The 27,831-nt window shown below is 30.4% G+C and overlaps 1 protein-coding gene across 1 annotated transcript in view; it reads right to left on the minus strand.

The window, feature by feature from the left end:
- Positions 1–25,317, minus strand: part of LOC147066427 (kin of IRRE-like protein 1) — a 273,510-nt gene extending 248,193 nt beyond the window's left edge. The window contains exons 1-2 of the mRNA XM_085956198.1: positions 25,293–25,317; positions 24,274–24,403 (exon numbers count right to left, since the gene is read on the minus strand). Of these exons, the coding sequence (XP_085812324.1) occupies positions 24,274–24,403; positions 25,293–25,317 (155 nt within the window). The remainder of the gene's footprint in view (positions 1–24,273; positions 24,404–25,292) is intronic.
- Positions 25,318–27,831: the final 2,514 nt, after the last annotated feature.

A 27,831-nucleotide genomic window follows, 5' to 3' on the forward strand; every position in this document is an offset into this window, starting at 1 on the left:
CACCGGATGAGTTAAGCAGACCCTATTTTAAGAATTTATAAAATAACGTCCACCTATACTCATCCTCACGTAGATGGAATATATCAACATCCGAAACGATTTGGTTGAACAGAGTTATTGCCCTCCCAATTGGCATCACCGATGGCATGTTAGTTCTGCTCCTCGGGAGAACAAACAACTGATGCTCCCGATTTCTTCGAAGTCAATACTACCAAGAATGGCAGAGTTCTCATTCACACCACGTATAAGTCGAAAAAAATACGTGGCCAAATATTGATATCTTCTAGCACTTAAACTACAGTATGTAAGCATACCTAAGAGAAAGTCAGTTAGATAAAGCCACGGATAGTATCCATATAACCTCAAATAAAGGAGTCTCAAAAATTTCTTTTGAACTCGCTCCACCATAAGGTCATATTTCAACTGATGCGGGGCCCAAACAATCGACCCACTCTCAAGGCGGCTTCGCACTAAGGAATTATAAAGAATTTTTAATACAGTAACATCTGAAAAGACCCGGAAAGTACGCAAGATGAAGCCCAACATTTGTAGCGCCTTTTTACAAATGATAGCAATATGACTACAAAATGACAGCCTACTGTCAAACGTAATGCCAAGATCCCTTACAGATGCTATTCGCGAAAGAACTCTGCCATGCATTTTATTAAGGGCATTGGACGCTAAAGCAAGAGATCTCATGTAGAGTTGAAGCTTTAGAAATGTGACTGTATAGACGCATCCTCAAAATTCCTTAGAGTGACCGGGTGACAAACGTTGAAGTTCTCAATCAAATGGGAAATGACCGAGAAGTTCTGCGTAGTATCAAAACCAGGAAACTACAGTACCTCGGCCACATTATGAAAGGATAAAAATAAAGCATTCACCAATTTTTCATACAAGGAAAGATCAATGGTAACGTAGAGGAGGACGACACCACATTTTGTGAGGACTTCTATGATTTTTACGAGTGGAGCTCCACTGAACTATTCCGGGCAGCAGATGACAAATCTAAGATCGCCTTGATGGTGGTTGACTTATGCTAGAGGATGACACAATAAGAAGAAGAATAAAGGCATTGTCGTGATTATTATTATACTTAGATAATGGACAAGGAATAAATGGATCGTACTGGACTGGCCACATATCAGTTGCGTGGAAGAAGACATCCGAAATGCTGAAAATGGGCTTTCATTATGGCAATGTGCTGGTTCAGAATGGCAGTTTCAATAATTACGGTAAATGTTATTGGGTATCGATAACCCATCTGGCATAACACTCAGTCAGACTTTAACGGTATGCTAACCCGAAAAACATCTCGGTGGTGGAAAAAATAACTTATAACACTTATAATGCGGTATTGAGTATTATCTACATTGACGAATCGTTCTTTAAAATTTTGACATCAGGTTTTAAGCATCGTTAGTAAAACAGCATATAGTCCCATGAAGATTTTATCGAAAACAAACAATTCAACACAAATATGATGTACATAATGACAGCAGTAGCGAAGGGTAGATGTAGGCTGTTAAGATCCGCCATAAATAGTGCACATTTAACTTTTTTAGTCATACGTATTTGTTTGTATTGAACTAAGACAACCGTTATTTAGTTTTTAGAAATCAATTAAACCCTGGCTAAGCCAAACCATAATTGTTTTGGTAAAATTTGGGCAATACAACGAAATTGTGCACACTTTTACATTCATACTTATTTGTTTTCGTTGGATTAAGAATACATATTATATATATTTAAATTCATTAAACCCTGCCTAAACCAAACTTTATTAGATAAAAATATTATTCTATCAATAAAATATCCAAATTGATGTATGATTTAATTGAATTTTAGATTATTTTATAGATATAAGAGTATTTTCTGACTATTATCTATTATGCCTTAGATTTTGCAGGGTGTAATTGAATTTTTAAAATTAACCAACACCATCTGTAAATTATAGTCTTATTTCAATGAAAACAAATACGTATGACTGACAAAGTTTAGTGTGCACTATTTATGGCAGATCTTAACAGCCTACCAACACCCTTCGCCACTGCATGACAGAAACTGTATTATATTTTTGAATTTCTGTTCATTTGGATTGATTCTAATTCATTGCTCTAGATACTCATCTCAACGACACTCATCAATTTTTTTTCAATTAAACCTGTTAGTATATTGTATGCTTATCATAGTAATAACAATACAAAATAATGAAAATATCATTAATGCTTGTAAAATAATTAATGCATTGTATGCACGAGTCTTGTAATTTTGTAGTATAGGTTTACTGAGAAAGAAGTGTATTTTTATGATAACTGACATGAAATTCATTCGATGGCAGCTGGTATTTCTCAGATAATAAAAGGTTTATGAGGTTTTGATGCAATAATTTTGACCTCTCAGTAACTAAGTGTTTCCCAAACTTCCTACACACCGGTACCTCGTTCTGGATATAGACCGCACCCCAATTTTGTCATGATTTTCCCTCCAGATTCAGACATGCTACAATTTAAGAAACACTGTCTGAGTATTATATTCGTTAGGTGAATGTCATAAAATTCTATCACAATGTTACTTAAGTATTATTTTTTTATGAAATAATGAAAAGATAGGTCTATCATGATATACTTATCATCTATAAAAGCCTCATCCAAGAAAGCTTGCCTCTTGGGATTTAAATTGCAATTATATTAATTTGAAATCATACTTTCTTTTTTGTCAATTAAATTGTATATTTGTATGAAAGGATTCGGCAAAAGAATCTGATGGGTTGAGAAAATGGCGACCGAGCGGTAATAGTGCACACTAAACTTTGTCAGTCATACTCTAATTAGTATATAACTATAGTTTCATTGAACAAAGAATACAGTTTGCAGATGGTGCTGGTTAATTTTAAAATTTAATTAAAACCTGCCTAAACCAAACCACAATAGTTTAGGTATGCTATGAGCAATCCGACAAAAATAGTGCACACTTTTTCAGTCATACTTATTTGTTTCCGTTGAATTAAGAATACATAATATTACAGATGGTGTTTGTATATCTATAATATATATAAAATTATATTTGACCATGTTTGGGAAAAAAAGACGTAACCCACACAGAATTTTACAAGAGAGGCAAAAGACGTTTTTTGAATGATTTTGGTTCAATATCAAAAAAAAAAATAGGCGCAGACTGGGTGTGTGATGATTGATGATTTGGTGTAATATCTTTTCGATCTATTAATAATTAAATAAGTTATTACAGAAAAATCATTTAAATTGAGGGTGAATGGTTTTTTCCTTAAATTAAAACTTAATTAAAGGTCAATTAAAACCTGAATTAAGATAAAAAAAAAATCGGAATTTGCGGCTTACTTCCTTTTTACAGAACGTGTGTTTAGTTGTATGCATTGTTAATATCCAATAAAAACACTTTTCGAAAAATCGAGGGTTACGCCCTTTTTCCTAAATGCAGTCGATATGGTTTGGTTTAATGCCATAATTTTAGACATTTTACACATAAACGAATATTTTTTCTACTAATATCTACTATGGCTTGGATTAGGCTGATTTTTAAAAACTAAAAAACGCTATCTACACATTCCAGTTTTAGTTAAATGAATGTAAATATGTTTAACTGCAGAGTTTAGTGTGTACTATAAATGTATCGGATCTTAACAGCCTCTACCCTTCGCCACTGCGTACCGAGTCTACTTTTTCTCGTATCATCCCTAATCAGAGGTTGAGCACCATTATGGGGATCTTTAATTTATCATCTGCTTCCCGGAGCCATTAGGCGGAGCTGCTCTCGTACCAAGGAAGGTTCTTAAGACATGAAGTGCAGTAAGAAGTTCCTTTGACACGAATATCATTTTGGTCTTCTCCCACTCATTTATATATTATATATTGTTTATAACACAGAAACGGCTTACGTAGCATGATGGCAGTAGTTAAATGAAACATTAATGTAGTAGTACAAGTGAAACAATCACATTAACACCTGGACTAACCATCTGGTAATCACATTATGTATCGTGACCTTAACGAAAATCAAAGCCATAAAAATATGTGACACCATGTCGGTTTACAAAATAAAATATGAATAATAATGTCAATATAATCAAATCTCAAAGGTCTAATCTTTTCAACGAAATAATTCTCTCAAAAAGTCTGCTAAAAGACGCACGAAAAGGGGCTACTATATTATGAAAGTATGATAAACAAATTTATAGCTACTGAATTTTAAGTTAACCTGATTTATTATCTCATCACCATAATTTATATTGTTAGACTAAAATTCATATGAAACATTTAACTAATTATAGGGATTGACTGAGAACGAGAATGTTACGGAATAAAAGAGTTCTTTCTATCGGATATGTCCCAAAGCGCAGTATATTTGGGCTGTGATGATTGTTTCATATTATTGATATTCATTCACAATTCAATGTCCCGACCTATCTATGTAATCAGCCTTGAATAGGATCATACATCCTTCCTACACATTAAATATAATCATATGACGTGATAACAACGAGACCTTTTACACCGCCTGTTGATTCAATGTATGCACTTGTTTATTCTGAAGGTCATTTAGAAGTTTTTCCGAAATATAATAATATGTAATATGTTTGAAAGATCTGGTTATCTACCTATTTAAAGGGATCCACCCTATATAGGACGCATTTACACTCGATCTTCATATCTATCCCTATGCTATGCATTATGCTAGACTATCTGATCCGTCTTGGAATGGAAATGGTGTTATTTTTTTATAATAAATAAATGTTGTCATAATAAAAAAAGAAGGTACCAGAGACATTCAAGAAAATATTTTTTTTTATAGAGAAAGACATGAACATGTATGAAACTGAAGCAAAAAGGTTAGGAAGGTCAGTGGTTAAATAAGTACAATTCATTTTGAATTGCAGATTCATTTAAAGGAACTTCAATCTTTGATGCTCTTAGTTTGATGTGCCATGGCTGCATTGCGATAAAAGAAAACGCCGTAATCGCGAAACAAGTTTTATTGCAATAAAACATCGTTGTTTATAATATTTAGATGCACAACCACAAAAAATTGAAATAGTAGAATAATAGTACGTCAAAAATTAAAACAAGCTATGTAATTTTGGTTATGCAGTTATGCAATGCACCAATGTATAAAATAATCTCAAATCTGCTTTAAACTAAGAAATTGGTTGACATAATAAATAAAATAAAGTAATGTAGCTCATTGAAATATCACTTAAATGCCATACTATTGTTTTTTCTAAATACATTTTCTATTAAACATATTTAATGTTTTAGCATATGACAATTAATAGTTTTTATCTGTTTTCCAGGATCTGTCAAAACATTATGTTAGTACATTGTTCTTGTAACGGGTGTTTCATTATATTTAAGGAATAAATACATAATAATAATTGATTTACGCCTCCAAAATAATATTTTTTTATATAGTATATATATTTTTTTCAATATTAATAACCATGTCCTTGTTTTCTGTACACGGTGGTTGTTAGTAATCTTGAACAATCACGAACACCCAGATTTAAAAAAAAAACACATAAGTATTGTGTCCTCACCGGAAATCGAAGCCAGAACTCTCGAGTAGAAGGCCAGCGCATTACGCACTGCACCACGAGAGCCGCCTTAGTATATTGAATTCAAACGATTATTAATTTATACAATCGATTTCTATTAAGTTTCCTCAATTGATAGTAGATATTCATTTTTAGTTAAACTCAATTAAGGTTTTGTCCATATAATCAAATTATTTGTTTTACTATTCTTTTTTCAATCTTTACAACCATCTTTTGAGAATAAAACTAAACATAAAATTACATATTAATATAAATAACATTTAAAATGAAATTATTCATAGTTTAATGAATGAATAAAATTATATCAACATTGTGATGGTATATGTTTAGTGTTTGTTTTGGTATAACAAGTTTTGGCAAGACATTACCATTAACTAAGAATAACTAATGACGATGAATATGTAATGGATGTAATAATTATGTTTGAATATCTGGACACTTTCCAAAACTGGCAACACTGTAGCAATAGGTCATTCAGGGTGGGAAGACTGAGGGGCTAAGAAGGCCGCGAGATCATGCTTACTTGGAATATTACCTCCCCAGACCATACGCGAAGCCAAATTCACTTTATAGCCCTTTAAACGACAAGTTATGGCCTATAACCGCTGAGCGGAAGCCTAGCATTAACATTTTTTATGCTGGCAACCCATTGATATATGGAAAATTCGACGCTTTAAAGAGGAGCGTTTGTTTTGACAACGGCAATATCTAATATTTAAGGTGAAATAAGAAAATATTTGGGAAGCATAATGGTTCAATCCACGTGTTTAGATATTCCGATAAAAGTCATTATTAAGACGTTAGCGGTATTAGGTGGTGAACGATGATTTAGATGTTACATCATAACTTACAGTATGTGTTTAAGTTATTCATAAGTGTATCTATGATTAATAGATCAAGACATTGTCTATGGTTAAATTCAACTTTATAATTATAAAATAAGCAACGTGACATTTAAAAAATTAATAAATAGTATAAAAACAGTATAAAGAGTAAATAAGTACAAAAATTATAAATAAGATACCTACATGAAAGTGCACCAAATGATCTAAGTGGACCCTATTTTAAGAATTAATAAAACAACCCCACAGGTAGGATATATCAACATATAAAACGTTTTGGTTGAACAGACTTATTGCCTTCCCAATTGGCATCAGCAATCTAAGGTGAGTTCTGCACCTTGGGAGAATAAACAATTATTAATGCTCCTGATTTCTAATTGAGTTATCAGGGACAAACGTCTTGTATAGGGAATCCAATCCCGAGCCAAAATTCTGATCCCGGGATTTCGGGATTACAATTTGACAATCCCGGGATCCCGGGACTGGTCCCGGGATTGGGATTTTTTTCCATTGTTAATATAAAATTTTTATATTTACAAATAACATTGATAAAATCGGTCAAAAATAAATCTAGTATAATTTATACTATTTAAGACATTTATTGTTAATATTGTATACGTATTGGAAATACACAAGTTTAATGGAGTAAATAATATTGTAATATAAATAATAATGTGAATTTAATATGAGATTGCTATTTCTGACAGTAAAGACATAATGAATAGATCAGTGAGATTTAAAATAGTAAAGCAAATAATCATGGCGTACTTATGGCCCTTACGCTTCATAAATCTAATTAGTCAGCCAAATATGAAACTGCCGTAAAACGTATGATATCATGGTGGAATTACTTTGTTAAAAGTGCGAAGCATTGTTTTTTTACCAATCTTTCTCATTTTTAATAATCTATGTGAAAAAATAAAATGAATCGGCAACCTACACATCAAACTTCATTCAAACTCAGTTTATTTCTAATGTAGTTATTTTGTATTAAAAGTATTTTTTCTGTTATATTTTCCACAAAAAATGATAAAAAAATCAATCCCGGGATTATGTTTATCAATCCCGGGATTCATAGGTATCGAAAATAGTTCGGGATCCCGGGATTGGATTCCCTAGTCTTGTAATACCAATATACACCGTTTACAAGTTCGAAAAATACGTTGCCAAAATCAAGATAACTTTTAGCGCTTACACTACAGTATTTAAGCATACCTAAGAGAAAACCAGCTGGATAAAGCCACGGATAGTATCCTAAAAACCTTAAATTAAATAGTCTCAAAATTTTATTTTGAACTCGCTCTACCAAAGGTCGTATTTCAACTGATGTGGGACCCAAACAATCGAAATATTATACCTAGTTAATTCATAAATCGTAAAATTTTCAATTGTTTTAGAGGTCATCTTAAATTCTTTAGATATCTAGTTATTTATTAAAAAGCAAATTTTGAATAGGTAATATGAAATTTAAAGATGACTGTGATTCATAAAAACAATCTTCTCTGGAGTTTTGTGTTTTACTTAAGTTTTACTGTTTTAATTAAGAATCTATACAGAGAATACATCTGTTTTAAAAGAAATATTTAATTAAGTTAAAGCATTATTATTTTTCATTTAGAGTGATGTATAAATTAAAGAAATATGTTTTTTATAAAAAAAAATATCTGTTATTATCTACAATTTAACATCATAGAATTTTCTGAATATTACTAAAAATTCACCTTATGTAAATCAACGCCAGCTCATCTATTGACGTATTTCTGGAAACAAGATCACTCATACGTGTGATATTCTGAAAGAAATCAATATTTAAAAGAAGATTGATTAAACAAAATAATATGATGTCAGATTATTTAATTTAAACTCTTTCTTTCGAACATGCCCCATATGATCCTATTAGGATCGGACCAAATAGGATCATATGGGGCTCCACAGAGTGCAGTATTAAAAAAAATTGTTTTTACGAGAAATGGATGTCAGCCACTTGCTCAACTTATTAGGTTCATACTCTGACTCATACACAAATTGAAAAACAATATGTGTACTTGCTAGACCCAGGATTCAAACTTGGAACACACGACGCTATAGGCCGACGCTTAAGCCACACTGTTAGGGAATTTAAACAACTTTACTGATAATTAATATAAAATTAAATAATCATACATCATTTTAAATTAATCTTGTCTAAAATATTAAATTGTATCAGAATTTCACACATATGGTTGGGTCTTGTTTAAAGAAATACATCTAATGGATTTTTTAGCTAATGTAAAATTATATACTATAATAAATAAGTCCAAATTTATACGAAAAATGATTATATTATCATGTGATACTTCGCCTCTTTGTAAGTATCAAGATTCAATTATAAATAACCTTATTGATTATTACTCTGCACGTGTCAAATAAAATAGTAACAAAAAATTCAAAATAACCTTCAAGGGTATCAGTTAAGCTTTATTGAAGCACGGGATTTAAATAAAAATCTTTTTGCTTAATATTAAAAAAAATCGCAACTCAGTAAAGTGAATAATTGATCCCCTCTCGACATTTTAATATTCCGTTAAGAGATAAAGAAATAAAAGAATCCGTTTGTAAAATCACGAAACCTCATGTTGTGGGGAAGTAAGTTTACAGCGCACGCGATATCCGATCACCGCTTTGTGCACTTTGCATAAAAATATGATAAATTAAGCCACGTACTACTCATTTTTTATCCGCCGACTTTATGGGGGCTTGCACAATACGTACGTGGGGGCTTAAAACTCGTGTAAACCCGTTTAAGCCTAATACATTTGCTGTGAAAATTGTATTTATTTTTTAATCTTTTGATACAATATTTTGATGGACAGGTCTGTGATACTTTTAATTGACAGTAAGGTAGATTACCAAGGTGGGACATGTGCACGTGCAAAGACTGAAGGGTATTAAGCGACTAAAAATGACGTGTCCATTTAGATCACTCGACGTGAATACCTTTATTTGCATAACATCATCATCAGCCTGAATGTATACAATGCTGGATCAAGGTCTCTCCAAGCTAATTCCACTTCTCTCGGTCCTGTGCATTGAGTTGCCACGTACTTCTGCAGAACTTTATAATTTCATCGATCCAGCAGCCTCTAGGTCGACATTGCGGACATTTTGGACCTCTTGGATACCACTGCATGACTAAATTTGTCCAACGATTGTACCTTTTTCGAGCTATATGTCTAGCCCATTTCCATTTGAGGTTTTTATCAAACTCTATTACATCTGTTGGGGTCACTCGGGTGTGTGGTGTTCGATGTGTAGGTTGAGGATGATGATAATGACGAAGTCTACGATGTTGCAGGGCGAGATTTATTAGCAGCGTATCGGTACAATAGTATATTATACATGATAGTTACTAGCTAAGTACTCTGATTCGAGTGACATTGAGATAAATTGTTCTTCGTTATTTATACAATAAAAGTTAGTACATTAACATTAAATTCTGTTACATAATCATATTAAACTAAATATAGAATCAGCGTTTTAAATTGAGTAGCAAAAATAAATATTATTTGTTAATACAGTTGTAAGAAAATACTATGAGAAATGTTTATTCAGCTCATACACCGTAATGGTATAATGTATGATATGATGTAATAATACACCGTCTCTGATTTCGCATAATCGACTTGCTGTCTAGCTGAATTGTTTACTGGAAGATCGCTGGGAATACATTGCTGCAAAGTAATTTGATATTTTTATAAACAATAGGTATTCGATCGCTTATTATTCTGCAGCTACACATTGCTTGTCTGTTCCCTTAACATTATTATTATTACTGTTCTTTTAAATTGTTGATTTATAAACGGTACAATTACCGTGGAAAGAAAATTATTATAAAACAAAGAAAACATGGTATGCATAATAGCAAAGCAGAGTCCTAAAAACAATAACTATAAGATAGTACAGTCAAGTAAAATACAATATAATACAAACGAAATACAAAATTATCTTTAAATTGGAGAAAATATATATTTTTTATTTATTTAGGTCAATCAACATGATCAATCACAGAAGAATACATATTGTGAGATATAAGATAAAAGAATAAGCGATGGTCCCAATAACAGGCGGATATAAAAAGTATAATTAAATCAAACAATAAATACAGTCACAAAAAATACATTGAATAAAGCTATTGAAAATGATTAAAAGTGAAAAACAGATAGATAATACTAATTATCAGAGAATGAAAAATAAAATATTATAAAAACATAAAAAAAAGTATACATATATGAAGAGAAAACAGGAAATATAAAATGATTTTGGAGAAACCTAATTCAAAAGAGGCAACAGAATAAAACAGTTCACTCCATCGCCGTGATGATTCGCTGTTTTGCTAAGTCTAATCACCGAATAATAGTGATGTTGATTGGTTTTATAATATATTTGAATGTGTAGAAGTGAACACACAAGTTGATCATTTACTATAGTGCTTGAGTTCTAAACGGTTATATTGAACATGTCAATAAAATAAACATTCAAAAGAGAATGAATCCTTAGTGTTGGAGATTAAATAATAGAGATATTGAATTTAAAAAAATCTACGTAAACGTCTTTTATCTCATATTATATGGACCGGTTATTGAAAACAAAGGTGGCTTATCAGTACGAAAGCATTGTTAATGTCTAAGGCCGCATTAAATCAGATGGCTTAGATGCTATGGATCTAGAGCTCTCTAAGATTTATGAAGGATAGCCAGTAGACGATGGTCCTTTGGGCCGACCCCAGACCAAATAGTTGGATACCATCAAGTGAGACCCAAAGAGGCTATGTGTGATCGATCGAGGAGAAAAACCGCGGGTAGAGATACACATAAAAAGGTCATACCAGATTAAATAAGTATGTATTATCTTATTGTGTGTAATAATGTTTCTTATTTTATTAATTGAGCATTTACTTGGTAGAATTCAATTTTACAAGATTTTAGTTTAGTTAAATGAGTTAAAACAGTGAATTTTAATAATATAATAGGCGGATTTAGTTTTGGATTTGTTATAGTTAAAAATAATACTTAAAAAAAGTAGGTATCATGTAAGAATATTAATTGTTGAACTAGTAACTTTTAAAGACTGATGTCATAGATATATCTCATAAGATAACTCCATTAATTCCCAATACGTTACCATTGTTCCCAGAATGGACGATTTTCCACCTCTTGAATGCAGTATTTTTATTGTTTATAATTACTAATGATCTATTAGGTTTGACGATTTATTATACGCTTATCGAGTGTATTATTATTGATAAGGTTTGGGGTTTTTTACTAATACTTCAACTATTCATAATTTGTTTGTTATATATTTTTATTGGATCATTGGCTTAATAGGTAGGTGATAATTTTTTACCTACTTTATTGTATTGATTTATTATATTAGTTAATAGTGTTTGTTGTCAGTGTGTGTTTGCTTTTTGGTGAGTATATACAGCGCCTGAAGATGCCGAAAAGCGAAACCCGGGTCAAAAAAATGACTCAAATGGAATAGTACAAAAATTGGTCGATTAGATTTCAGTGAATTTTAATTTTTACACATTCATAAATAATACAGCAACTTTACAATGAACAAATAAATGGTTAATATTTGCTTGAAATATTATTATACGCAGTTTTTCATCTGCGGTATATTTTCCACGAACCAAATAAATCATAACATAACCAATAATTATTTTAAGACTAGATCTAGTTTTGATAATGGTGTTACAACCGAAATAGCTATCGACAAACCTTTTTAAAAACCTGTAGAATTTAATATTAATTATATTTTCATTTCTTGTTTCTTATTTTCTTTGCACTTTTCTGATACTAAAACAGATTTTGACAGCAAGAGGAAAATACTAATATTAATATAATTTATTAATTAGAGGAAAATAATTAAATACTAGCACATTTTTTGCTTTTCAAATTCGACTTCATATTCTGTCACTTATTTATAACTATTTTCCTCCGGAGTAGAACATAATATAACAGAATTTTGGGGAAAACTTATCAATTTGATACAGCCAACGAGTTTTGAGAATCTTTATCCAAATTCTAAAATGTATATCATAATATCGTGTGATTATTTTATAAAATTGAGCTACTGCATAAGAACATAGTTAAAATAATAATTTTAATAAAATAAATAATTCATTTGAGAGATTATTTCTACATAGCATTCCTAAATTTTTTAATAATATCATGCCAATATATTACATGAATTATTGTAAGGTTATTACTAAGTATTTAAATCAAATTTTCGAGATACTGGTATTACTTTAGATATTTTTAATTAAGATTAAATACCGAAGAGAAAAATAATGAAAATATTAAAAAACCTAGTGAATAATAAGTGAAAAAGCATAATATAAAAAATGACACCTAGGAAAATTCAAGGCTGCATCCCCAGGATTGCAGGTCTGCAGCAATGCTATTACAGTGATCTAAGTCTTGCAGATATGATAATATAATAAACGACTGTGAAAAAATAAGATAAATATAATTATTGTGATATCACAGGTGCATTGAACCACGGGGGCAGCTCAACATAACTTTATACATAACTAAAATATCGCAGAATTAAAAAAATGGTGTATATAATTTTATAACTAATACCACACACTCTTAAGAATAGCATTTGAAATAAGCTCGAAACGTCATGGAAAGAAGGAGGACGAACATACGGTGGTAGTCCAAAGACCAACCCTTAAATACACGATGGAAACCGTTCAAGGAATATATTATTTTGTAATCGATTATAAATTTAAAGAGTGTACTTGTGAATAAAAATTATAACTATTTTGCAATCACACTTGCTCACTACATAGAACTGCAAGTTTTTGAATAAAATTTTATTCACACAAAAAATACATAATATGATGATATGTACAGTTTGTTGGTTGCTGAAAGGCAACACCATACAATGTTAATACCAACCAATCATTCTTAAGAAATTTAGTACTCTAAACAATCCTGGGTCTGGCAAGTATACATATTGTTTTTCAATTTGTTCCTGTCACGGAATGGACCTAATAGGTTGAGCAAGTGACTGACTTCCATTTCTCGTAAAAAACAAAGTCTGTTAATACAAACCTCTACTCTGTGGAGGCCCATATGATCCTATTAGGAACGGACATGGTCAAATAATAATAATAATAAACAATCTTCAAATAATAGTCATTCATTCATCTATATTTTTTGTAAGTATCGGTCAATGAATTTCATTTTAATTCTTGCGGTATGGGCCTAACTTTAATATTAATATCAAACGTTATATTCCTTCATAGGATCAACTTCAAAAGGGACGATTAAAGCTTTCACAATATTATCATTCCTTTTGTTTACCTAATTTCATATGAATGAGACCCTTATGATAATCTCGCGGTGGATGATGAGAAATTCCCATAAGCCGGGTTTCGTTTAAACCACAAAATCTAATATAAATATTTTAAGACACAGAGCCCACTGCACAGAGAGTAGTAAATGTTGGATAGCCCAAGTTTGGTAAACTCTCCAGTTAAAAGACTCGCCTGGTATCAAAAGTTTGTTGTATAATTAATACTTAGGACAAAAGTATGAGAGTTCAAAAGTGGTGAAGTGTGGAATCACGCAAAGGCGGGTTCAACAACTTGCGAGGAAATGGAATATAAAACTTACTTCTGCCAACAATTTTGTGCTATTTATGTAGTTCATTCGCCTGTTTGTTTGTTTTGTGGAATGATTGTTTTTTGAGATATTTTTTAAGGCTCGACTTCCGGCCTGGATAAAATTCCGTGACGGCACAGTCTCAGATTATTTATTACGGAAGCTGAAAACAATATAAACGTGTGATATTTCATATCTTTCGGAATTCGATACTCACAAAGTTTTCACGGACTGTTCTAAAAATAATTATTGGTTATGTTATGATTTATTTGGTTCGTGGAAAATATACCGCAGATGAAAAACTGCGTATAATAATATTTCAAGCAAATATTAACCATTTATTTGTTCATTGTTGCTGTTTTATTTAGGAATGTGTAAAAACTAAAATTCACTGAAATCTAATGGATTTAAGTTTTGTACTATTCCATTTGAGTCAGTTTTTGTGACCCGGGTTTTGCCTTTCGGCATCTTCAGGCGCTGTATATACTCACCAAAAAGCAAACACACACTGACAACAAACACTATTAACTTATATAATAAATCAATACAATAAAGTAGGTAAACAATTATCACCTACCTATTAAGCCAATGATCCAATAAAAATATATAACAAACAAATTATGAATAGTTGAAGTATTAGTAAAAAACCCCATACCTTATCAATAATAATACACTCGATAAGCGTATAATAAATCGTCAAACCTAATAGATCATTAGTAATTATAAACAATAAAAATACTGCATTCAAGAGGTGGAAAATCGTCCATTCTGGGAACAATGGTAACGTATTGGGAATTAATGGAGTTATCTTATGAGATATATCTATGACATCAGTCTTTAAAATTTACTAATTCAACAATTAATATTCTTACATAATACCTACTTTTTTTTAAAGTATTATTTTTAACTATAACAAATCCAAAACTAAATCCGCCTATTATATTATTAAAATTCACTGTTTTAACTCATTTAACTCAACTCAACTCAAATCAAATCAAATCAACTCAAATTATTGGTATTTGAATTATTAAAAGTTATTTGTGGTGGGACGGAGTGATCAAGTGGTCTCCACGCAATTTTCCGGTTACAGATTTATTTACAGGATTCAATAACCAAACACGCAATAGAGAGTTAAATGTATAATTATTGTATTTATGTAATGATATACTCGTAGATTAAATAATTAAACAACAAAATATAGAAATAAAACCCTAAAGCTATTTTAAAATAAATACTGCACGCGATAGTAGTAATAGACATATTTCCATTATATTTTAAAGTTTTGATCTTTAGTTGACAGATATTTTCATTTGTTATATAAAAGATATATAAATCAAAATTGAAAAATTTAATTTACTTACACAATAAATTATTTTAAAATATCTCATAGCATTTAACAACAATTATTAAAAAAAACACATTTCACGTATTTATGATAGTTTAATTGGATCTACTCACTGTATGTGACTGTGGTGATAACTCTTTTCAACCAAATTGCTTAGGTGTTGATGTGTTGATATATTCTACTTGCGTAAGTGTGAATTTATGTAGATGTTATTTTATAAATTCTTAAAATAGGGTCTCCTTAACAAACTCGGTGTACTTCTTTGAATTTCAATATATTATGTATAATTGTATTTTCACTGCTTTTGTATGTTTATATTATGTTCTCTTTTTATATTTTCATTTTTATCGCTTTTATTACCCTTTCCCCTTCTTTATACTATTGTTTCATCTCATGATGTGAACGTTTTAAACTTGTAATTCGTAATGTCCATAATATGTTAATAAATAAATTATTGAATTGAATTGAATGGACCGAGTTAAGTGGAATGACCTTGTGTTTTTTTCTATGATTCGACTCTAGAGAGTAATTATTGCATGAAGTAGTAGTATTTAGATAATATGGTGATTATATTAACTTAATTTCATGAAAGAATATTTATTTAATCCAACGATTAATTGACAATATTTGAGAATGTAGCATTATTTATATTCAACATACATTAAACGGTGAAATATATTGGTCCAAATCTGCTGAATACAGGTTTAAGTCCCATCAGGCGTCGTATCAAAAGTAGATATATATCTGAGGTGTTTTATATTATATTCAGCATAATTTATGATCGCTAACCTACCTCGTATTCGTGTAAGGAAAAAATAATTAAACTAAAACAACTTGACTGCTTTTAGCATAGCAGTATTGTTGGTAAATTAATGAAATCACACAAATAATGAAAATTAAAGAATAAATAATAATGATTAAATATTAAGGAATTTAGTATTTAAAAAAATAACAAATGAATATAATATAATGTAAACATATAAATATAACAAGCTTATTCGAATAAAATATGACATGCATATTTTAATGTCAATATACTTGACAAAGAAATACTGCAGTATTTTAGTATTATATCAGAACACATTATAATCTACCCGATCTTCGTTAAAGGTTCAGTGAACACTGCCTAACTATTTTAAGATGTTTACATTATTCAAATGAAACTCTCTGGAAGAGTTTGCATTAGCTTGATCAAAGTGTAAATATATAAAGAACTGTGAAATGGGAAATACCCTTTGGTAGATCAGAAAGAAAAGAAAAATATCAAGATACTTTTATATAAATACATATATATCACTGACTGCTATGAACATTGAGTTGTTTTAAGAGATACCGCAGGAAATATTCCTTAAAAGAAAAATTTAATAAGAATGAGTTTGAATTAATAAATTATAACGTTAATTAAATAATTATTATGTTAACTATAATTAGCTTAATTAAGGAATAATAACGGTAAGAAAGTTCTCAAGGATTTAAATTTAATTTAAGGCTAATTACCGTACAATGAATATCTTTATTTTTTTTTATTTCAGAAGATGATAAAATTCAATGTAGGTAACTATATAATAGGACAACCAGGAGATATCACAAAGACTTGAGGGTTTTGAGATCCCTTGGAATTATAATGTGACGAAAGACGTGTGAAAGAAATTCTGCCTAGTATCAAAACCGGAAAACTACAGTACATCGAGGAAATAAAATATCTAAGTAATTTAAAAGGAATGATCAAAAATAAATGTATCAGAAAACGAAGCTGCATTTCGTGTCTTAGGAACCTCCATGATTGAGTTCAGCTCAATCAAACTGTTTCGAATATTATACGATATAGCGAAGATCGTTCCGATATTGGACCATCTCAAATAGGGGAAAGCACAGACAGATAAAAAATGTCAACTACCAAGTTTGCTTTCAGTTGATCATATGGGCATCATCGAAGTACAGATGATCTTAACATTTAAAAAAAAATAATGGTTGTTACTTATAGTAACTCATTATGTTCTTACCCTGAATCAAATACATACTGAAAAAATAACAGCATCCATTTTTGCTAGCCATGGGAATGAACTGTCATTTATAGGCGACCATTCAACAATTTAGGCTAGCAAGGTCGCAAAGAAAAAAAATCATTTAAATAAAATACACTATTAAATAATTATAATTATAGATAATTAAAAGTAGAAAATTTGGTTAAGGGGTTTTTAAACTTTTTTCCCCATTTTTCCCTCCGCCTGGCATTTTTTGCAATTTTTCCGTACTTCCAGATTTTTTCACTACAGATTCAACTGCAATCTTTTTAGCTGTTTGTGCCAATCGAGGGTGACGGATAAATGTGGGTTTTTCAAAATAAAATAAATCAAAAGGACACCATGCTCAAATATAGGACTGTCATTTCAAATGAAGGATGTATGATCATCATACTCGAAAAGTAAGTAGCTTTTAACAACAGTACGGTAAATTCTAATGGATTTAAATTTTGCACTTTTCCATTTGAGTCGTTTTTTGCGATTCGGGTTTCGCCTTTTGACATCTTTACGCACTATGTGCACTCACCAAAAGGAAAATACACACTGACAACGAATACAATTAATTCTAACTTATATAATAAATTAATACAATAAAGCAGATAAAAACTATATCACCTACCTATTAGTTCAAAGATCACAATAAAAAATATAACAAACAATTTAAGAATACGTTGAAGTGTTTGTAAAAAACCCTTATCTTATCACTAATATAATACACATTATAATACAATCAAAATATAACAAACAATTTAAGAATAGTTAAAGTGTTTGTAAAAACCCACTACCTAACCGAATAACCATTATTCATTAGTAATTATAAACAATAAAAATACTACACTTAAGAGGTGTAAAATCGTCCATTATGGGAACAATGGCAACGTATTGGGAATTTAATGGACTGGTGAGTGCACATAGTGCCTGAAGTGCCAAAAGGCGAAACCCGGGTCGCAAAAAACGACTCAAATGGAATAGTACAAAACTTAAATCCATAAGAATTTTAATTCAAATTCCATCAAGTACCTTCGGTCGATAGTATTAATATAGTAAGGTAAATATTTAATGTAACTTATCTCGTTTCTTTACCGTTTCTCTATTTTATTGCAAATTGTTTAATAAATATACATACAAGCTGAATTTTATCCATATTATTGTACTAGGTACTTAATTAAAAAGAAAAACATAATATAATGTTGTTATATAAGCAATGTTTGCTAATTATATTATATATATTGTAGGTCTATGCTTATTTTTGTAACGAGTAATTTATTGTAGGGCGAAAAGTGTTTACAAATGCCCAAAGAGCGTCGATACAAACTTCCTCAATGACCCTTCGGATGAAACTGGGGCGTAGCTAAGTGTTTGTTGTCAAATTAAAAGTATATATTATTTCTGATTATAAGTTTTCACGATTTATTTTGGGATGAAAATAATAATACAAACTTTTAGAGTTGTAGATTAATTATTATTATTATGTTATTGGTAGTTAGGAAATGTGGAAAGAAATATGAATTATTAACCTTTATAGTAGATATATTTTCACATTTAAAAAAAGCGTATTTACCTATAACTATTAGCACACTAAAGGTAATTTACCAATCATAATTAATAATATAATCGATCACTGCAATATATTATCAACAACCTAAATGTGTTTTAGTGCAAATAAAGAGTGGAGGTTTGCATAATACGAGGAACGCAGATTCTTTTGTGATTCGTCTACCCGTCACAATAAATACACGACAAGTTATGATGGCAGCCCTAGAAGTGATCGATGCTCCTACTTCCTATTCCTGTATTTCAAGGGCACCCCACACGGTACCTATCTTATTTTTTATATGCGATATGATTGAAGCAGTTAATTTATTAATTCTTCTACCCGAGACGATAGTAAACAAGGAAACTCATGATAACCCCGAAAATAGTCGTGGCTCACACTTATCTTCTTATTGGTGAGTATCAGTTTCGTGTGGTAATATGAAAGAGTTTGACTTCCGATGAGGTAATAATAATACTAATAATGTACTTTCCATCTGTATAATATAGGTAGTTGATCTCTGATTCTAACATGTACATGTAATTACCTGTACGTACATCAACAATATTGCATTGCTTTATTTTGCTCAGCGTCCATCCGACCATGTTTTGTTTTCTATCAAAACTATGGACTTTCACGGTAATGTAGTATTTTTGTAAGACTACTACTCTCTGCACTTAATTCGTAGTCTTCTATGATTTATTATTTTGTATTTATTATTTATATTTAGTATTTTGACCTAGTTATATTCATTGTTGAAAATGTAGATTCTCATAATATGACGTAGGTAGAGCCAAAATTAAATGAAACCTTTTTAAAAGTCGATTACTTTTCTATGCTATTTTTTTTTCAATGAGAGAAGCTGCATGTGTGTGTGGCAGTATGGATATTATCCGTGGTTCTATCCGACTATTTTTTTCTTAGGGATGCTTACATACTGAAGCTTAAAATTTAGAAGTGATCTTTATTTAGCTACGTATTACGACTTATACGCGGCGTAAATGTGAACTCTGCCATTCTTGGTGGTGTTGGCTTGTGTGTCTCAGATAATTACCTAGGGCATCCGTTGTTTGTTCTCCCACGGTGCAGAACTAACCTGCCGTTAGTAATGCCAATTGGGAGGGCAGTAACCATGTTTAATGAAATCGCTTCGGATATTGATATATTCCACTTACGGGAGGGTGAATTTAGGTGGACGTTGTTTTATAAGTTTTTAAGATAGGGTCTATCAAAGTTCACTCTGTGTGCTTCCATCTACTTTTATTTTGTTACTTATTTTATTACTTATTCTCTAAATTTTTATTTTTAAAAATTATTAACACTTATTTTATGTCATGTCATGAGCGCTTTGAATTTATAATTTGTTATGTTCATTATATGTAAAATAAATAAATTTGATTTGATTTGATACACTGTATAGTATATAGTTGTATAACATAATGTGGCATTGATTACTAGGTACTATAACACAAATTTTGTAACAGTCCACCAATAGACAGCGATAGATGTCATACGCATGACTGCAGTGTATATTAAGATAACGATGATACAAAGAAAAAAATGTTTATTTTAATAAGGGTAATGTAAAAGCTTAATTGATGATATATAAATAAGTGAAACCGTTTCTGCTAATTATCGATGTGTACAAACAGTGAAATATTTTATTTTTGATAGACTAATTTAAATCTTACTATCGCAATCACAGTTCAATACAATGCGAGACATTCGAGACAGTGTTCGTATATACGGTTACATTTGTATTTCCCAGAAGTGCAACAGAATATAAAGTCAGATGATTCACTGAAAGTTTCCCTGCCCGAGAACATAAGAACATTCACAGGAGCCTGAAAGTTTTTAATTAATTAGCGGATGCCTCCAAAAGAATACGGTTCCCCGAAGCGGAAAGGACAGGGAGCGGAGGGCCTAAAACACTTTTTAGTTTTGTTGAATCCGTGCAAGGTGGGCGGATTTTTTATTTATCGTCGCCAGGAGAACCAAACCACGCATGAAGTTTGTACAGTAACCAACCTGTTTGGCTACATACTTCTGCAAAGTTTGTAATGAATTACGTTTCAAGTTTACCTTATTTTACACTTATGTAGTTATGAACTATACACAATTTCATTGTCAACTTACCTTCAGATAGTAATGCATACAAAAATATTACTAATGGCCGTAAGAACTTAATTTTGTGATCAGTTTTCTTAAGAATATTGAAAAGATGGAGTAGAGTTATAATTCAAAATTTAGTAAAATTAATAAAAAAAAAAGTTTGAAAACCATTGTAAATGGGCGTGACTACGTGGACGTCAGTTCAATTAATTAATAAGTGGTAAAAATTGGACAAAGCAACTAGAACATCAATTATTGTCTGATTATAATACTATCAACCAAGGGTTCTGGATGGAATTTGAATTTAAATTTCTAATGATTTTCAGTTTTGTACTATCTTATTTTAATCATTTTTTGCGACCTGGGTTTTGGCCTTTAGATATCGCAACTGGTGCGTTGCCTATCAGGTGGCCATTAAATATAATTAACATGTTATTTAAATGTGGTAATTAAATATTAATTAAAATGTCCGCAGTGAATAGGTTACAATAAAGTAGGTAACAAAATTATCAACTACCTATCATGTCAAGGATGGCAATTAAAAATATCACAAAAAAATTATGAATAGTTGAAGTGTTTGCGAGAAATCCCTACCTTTTCACTAATAATACATTCGATAAGCGTATAAATTGTCAAAAACCTAATAATAGGACATTAGTAATTTATAATAAAAAATAATACTACATTCAAAAGGTGTAAAATAGTCAATACTGGGCACAATGGCAACGTATTGGGAATATAATGGAGTTAACTAATGAAATATATCAATAATATTCTTACATGCTACGTTTTTTTTTTAAATAACATATACACAAATAAGCCCAAATAATAAATAAAAATTCATTCAAATAACGCTCAATATTATCACCTACTTGACAAAGTCTGAAAGGCAATTTCTTTTACAGATCTGAAAACTGTCTACGTAATGGTATGTCAAACATATAGGATAATCCACTAAAAGCGTGGTTAACTTAAAATATATCAACATAACAAGACCCCATTGTCGCAGTGTGTATCGTATTTATTAATAAATATGACATTTTATCAATGAAAGTAGGGATTATCGGGAATGGAACGACTGGACTCCGGACAATTGGACGTCGCACTATCGTAGACACGTATACAGAACGTAGACGAGGTATTTTAATCAGTTTCTATCTACTACTTAGTAGTTTTAATTCATTTTACTCTTAACATAATATATTATTTATTGCGGATTGAAAATTACCATGCCTAAGGCTTTATATAAAATAAAAAACTCTTTTTTCGTTGGAACTTAAACATAAATGCACGATTAAATCATTATTTCTGTCTGCATATTTACATTCTCACCAACTATTAAATCATAATATAATCATTTAAATATAAATAACAATATATTTTTTTTAAAGTACCTATAAGTACCTAACGTCTATTTATTTTCGAATTCTGTGGCATCCAGTTGTCCCGGTGCCAAATCGTCCTAGACTCAGATTATCTACTAGAAATGTAATAATAAAATAACAATAATGTATATTGTGTATTCCACAAAAAATTATAATAATTGGAATAGGTAGAATATAATTTGTATGTTTTACATCTTATTTTCACTAATGCAGTATTTTTGATAGAATTGATATTTAATAAAAATAATTATATTGCACATAATAATATGTGATTAGGTTTTAAGTGGATTGGGAAGGAAATTGTCTGAATACTAACATAAATATTGTACATACGATTTGGTATGCAAGTCAAATTATTTTGACTACATTAAATTAATAGTGTGTCAAGGAATTTATTTTGCATTTTGACCTTAAACTGTAAAGAAAATATGATGGATAACTTTATGGAAATTTTAATATTTACCTATTTTAAAATTGGGTTTATAAACATTTGTTGGCACACACGTATTGTTATATTTATTTTTTTACCCAAAAACAGTAAGCAGTTTCATTTTTTATTCGATAGATTTCATATATAATAACATATAACAAGTTTATATAGATATTGAACGAGTATATTCGATAATATAGCATTTTGTATTCACCGCATAAGAATTTGTTTAAATTTTATACGAAATATGTAACGTTTGAAATGTAAATTTTATCGCAAAGCATTGTAAATAATTTATATTTTACGTACCTACACAAAAAAATTACCAATCAGAAACCTATGTTTGAGGTTGTTATATAATATCGTTATTGCTCATTTATTTGCGGCGCTCGTAGCCTAATGCGTAAAATACTGACTTCTCATTCGGATGTTCCGGGTTCGATCCTAAATAAGCCTGGGTATTTCTATGATGTGTATGGGTAGTGGCCTGTTCTGTTAAAATAACTTATATAAATATGCATTATAATTGGTTAAAGTTTTGTACTATTCCATTTCAGTATTTTTTTTATGATCCGGGTATCGCCTTTCGACATCTTCAGGCACTATGCGTACTCACCAATGGCAAAAATACAATGACAACAAAATAAATACAGTTAATTCTTATTTATATACTAATTTAATATAATAAAATAAACTATTTTTTTCAACGAATAATTCAAAATATTTAAGAATGTAACATTCTAATTATTGAACATACATAATTTTGAAAACACTTCTGAGAAAATATATTATAACCAAATGAAAATATCTTTTTGAAAAAAGTAATAACCCCGCAGGAATCGAAGCTGCATCTCTCGGGTATCGCGCCCACGCACATAGTCCACTATGATATAGAAGTCTTACTTAATTATGACAAATTTTTACATTTTAATTAGAATGTTACATTCTTAAATCTTGTGAATTATTATTGAATAAAAATTCGTCATTATTTTTTTTAACTTTTAAAAAGAAGATAAAAATCTAAAAGTAACTTGATAACATAACAATTTGAAATTAGAATTTGGTCAGCTTCGTTATGTTCACAAATATGAAATTTGTACCCTACCAAAAATATTTGTAACTTCATCATGTTAATTTTTTCTAACACACTTTTATGATGATGAAGATGACATTCTAAATAATCTAATCTCATAAATAACTAATATTCGTCAACATGTCACTTACGCTCTTTTGGCTGAATATCCTCAACGCTATTATTTTATAGATTTTCTATCTCTTATCAGTATTTTTATCATGCTGTATAATAATGTACAGGTATGGTATGCTATGAAAAGATAAATACATTTATTCTTTTACCTGTATAAAGGGATTCCAGCATCATCCCGGAACCAAAACACCATATGGACCTTATCGTGCTGATTTGATGTGACATCGCATGGAAATTCTGCCACTTTTCCTTCCACCGCTTGAACATCAACGGTTCGAACTGAAAAAGAGAAACATACAACTTTGAGATATTTGAAAATACCAAACTTTTGAGGTTCTATTGAAGAACGGAAAATATATTTGTAATTTTTTTCATCCCACTTTATTGAAGTTTGATTAGTGTTATATGAAAAATAATATAAATACGATTTTCATAACAATTTCTTCCAAAATGATGAACTTATAATAATATGTAGATACTAATAATAAAATTTGTCTGCTTGTTTATTTTTTTTAAATATTGATGGCACTGGCAAAGTTTATACGCTACATTGTTGATGCCTTACAACTTAGTAGAATTTCAATCTTAAAAGACACGTCTAAAATTAACACAATTACCTCAATAAGAGTGATGCATAGGTTAAGAACCACGTGCCCAGAAATCGAACATCTCTCTATTAAAAAATTGCAAAACTATGATTTTAGGGTCCAGGTAGACGAACAATTAATAATACAAATCAGTCTATTTTTTTTTTAATATTTATATCTTTTTTATTTCCTTATTTTACGCGGATTAAGTCGCAGGGGATAGATAGAATTAAATACATATTATAATATGAAGAAACTGAAGAATTATAATATATAAAAAATATAATCCGAGTACAATCGTTGTGTCAATGAAAAATGAAATTAAAACACAATGAAGTAATTGAAGTTAAACAGAGATTATAATGAAACTTTAGAATCACCACTAAGTTTGAAACTATATAAGTATTTATAATAATATGACGGATTATAAAGAATAAAATTATATCACCATGTCCAATACCTTCAAGCCCAATCCTATTATAGATCCTAGCGATAGTATATAAAAAAATCAACGGCATAAAATTGCATTGTTTATGTTACAGTCTAAACTTTAGACTTTAAAGTGATAACAACAAAAATACCAAAATAATCTCCTAAATGAGACATTTTCACGATCCAAACAAAAACTGAGAATTACATTATAAAAAGCTATTAAATTGGTAAAATATGTCAGTAGGTAAATAAGGTGCTTTGAAGTGAAATCTAGGTCGCAAATAACGTTGAAAGAGTCCACCTTTAAAATAGGCTCCACTAGATTAGAATAGTTGTGTTTTCAATGAAAATTGTTACCTTATTGAACCGGGTACAATTTCATTTTATTTATAAATTTAATATGTAAAAATTATAAAAATGTGACAGTATAGTATGGTAAGAATAAAAATTGGACATATACTGACGCTGCACTGCCCGTCTTCAAATCATAAAGTTAGTATTGATTTTTTTTAATAGTTGCCAGTATTGGTAGAAATTTAAAAGAACATCTCACATACAAAGATTTCTGCATTGATTGTATTTTAGCCGATAGTTATTAATAAAGCTCGGCACAGTAAGTTCCATTGAGTTTAAATATTATTTATAATGTGTACCTATAGTTAATATAAAATATATCTGAGACTCTTCCAAATTATTATTATTCAATGAAGAATATTTCATTAATAAATCATACTTTGAATAAAGAATAATCTAAATGAAAAAATACGTAAACCAAATTCATTGTTAGTAAAGTACCTATGTCATATAATATTATGTTATACCCACGCTAAATACGAGATTGCGTATTTTGTAGGTAACTATTTATAGTAGGTCATAATAATGTAATTTCATATTATATTATAATATAATACGAATGTAGCAAGAAACCTTAAAAGGGATTATCCTATTAGTGATGGGGTTTGTATGGGTTATGAGCATATTCATATTTTAGCTAAGTTAGATCATCTCGTTAAATATGAAGAGGTTCCATGCGGTATGCAGCTGCAGGATACCTTACATAATGCAGGTAGTTTACTTATTGAGCTCGCTTACCATTCTCATTAGTGGCGTACATAATGCACACTTTTCTCAAATGAAGATATATTAATTAATTCACATTAATAATAATGATGAAATAAATTGTTTATAAAATAACCTAGTTCCTACGATAATAAAGTATTTATCGCCTTGCAAATTTGCGATGTAAAAGAGAATATGTATTTTTATTTAGCCACGATTGTTCTAGTTGTAATATTAAATTAATATTTATTTTACATATTATAGTGATTATTGCAAATTATAAATTTAAAATGTTTACAGCATAAAATGCAAAACATAAAGAGATAGATAACAATATTAAATATATTTATACAAATGGGGTAAAGGTAAAATTCATACATAAGCCAACTCTCACATCTAAACTCGCCAGACTCGGCAGACGCCGCACAGTCATAAATCAAACCTTTCAAGAACGTCGATCTGGTGTTGCATATGAAGACCGCTCACATCTACCAAGTGACTGTCGCATGCAACCTTCGAAACGTATATTTATTTGGATGCGGCGTTCGGCGAGCCGGTATAGGAATTACCAATTCGTAGGCGTCTTCTACTCGCATCCGGAGAAGCATGCAAAAGTATATGTTTTTTTCAAAATTAAAAGTCGCATCCGAACAATCCTCGGAGCGCCATTTGGTAACGTGTGTTTTGTGAATATCACATCGACGTATTCGACACGTTGCAGGCAAGACGTATTTTGATGTGAGAGCCGGCTAAGTATTCCGAATAAGCGAAAAAGATCCTATTTTAAGAATTTATAATCAGCGTCCATCTAAACTCATCTCATATAAATATTCAGATCAATTTAGTTGAACACAGTACAGTTATTGGTGCATGGTTGCAGCATCAGTCCCGTGCGGCTCCGTCTCGGGACAGAATGAGCACTTAAAATCACTTCTTTCAGACACGTTTAAAGCGTCATAGAAAGCAGCCGTGCATATCCACGGTTGTGCATATATGACGGGTGGTGGTGGGCACTTTAACGTAGTACAGTTATTGTACTCTCAATTATTGGTATAGCAAATGGTAAGTTAGTTTTGCATCCTGAGAGAACGAATAACTGATGACGACCGATTCCTAAAATAGTTATTAAGGACACATAGATCAATATTACCAAGAAGAATGGCAGAGATGTCACTTACATATTGTCACTCCGAAAGAGGGAATGAAAGAGCTTTAGGTACTCCCTATTAACGATTGGTATGTATTCGGTAAAATAGTCTTGCTGTGTTCCTCGGGGACATATTGACGACAACGAAGATTGCAAAGAGAAGCGGTGTAATTGATTCTTTTAAATAAAATATCAGTGTACGGTTAATAGCATATTCGCTAATAAAACATTCATAATATTGTATTTTTCTTTAAGGCTATACCTCAGCTGAGGCATGGTCTAAAATGATCATGACTAGGCGATGCGTGGATTGTGCAAATGACGCAAGCCGAGCGAAATATAATTTGTCATAAAAATTCAACATGGGTCCTTTTAATGCTATGTTTATTATTATATTCGTAACAATAATAGTATATTCATTGACATGTTTTCTTTTTTAAGAACATGCGGAACGTTTTTTAGTCATCTTTACACGATTTAAG

This window comes from Rhyacophila brunnea, unplaced genomic scaffold (assembly GCF_057557595.1).
Source record: "Rhyacophila brunnea isolate RB1 unplaced genomic scaffold, BYU_Rbru_1.0 scaffold_5, whole genome shotgun sequence".
NCBI lineage: Eukaryota > Metazoa > Arthropoda > Insecta > Trichoptera > Rhyacophilidae > Rhyacophila > Rhyacophila brunnea.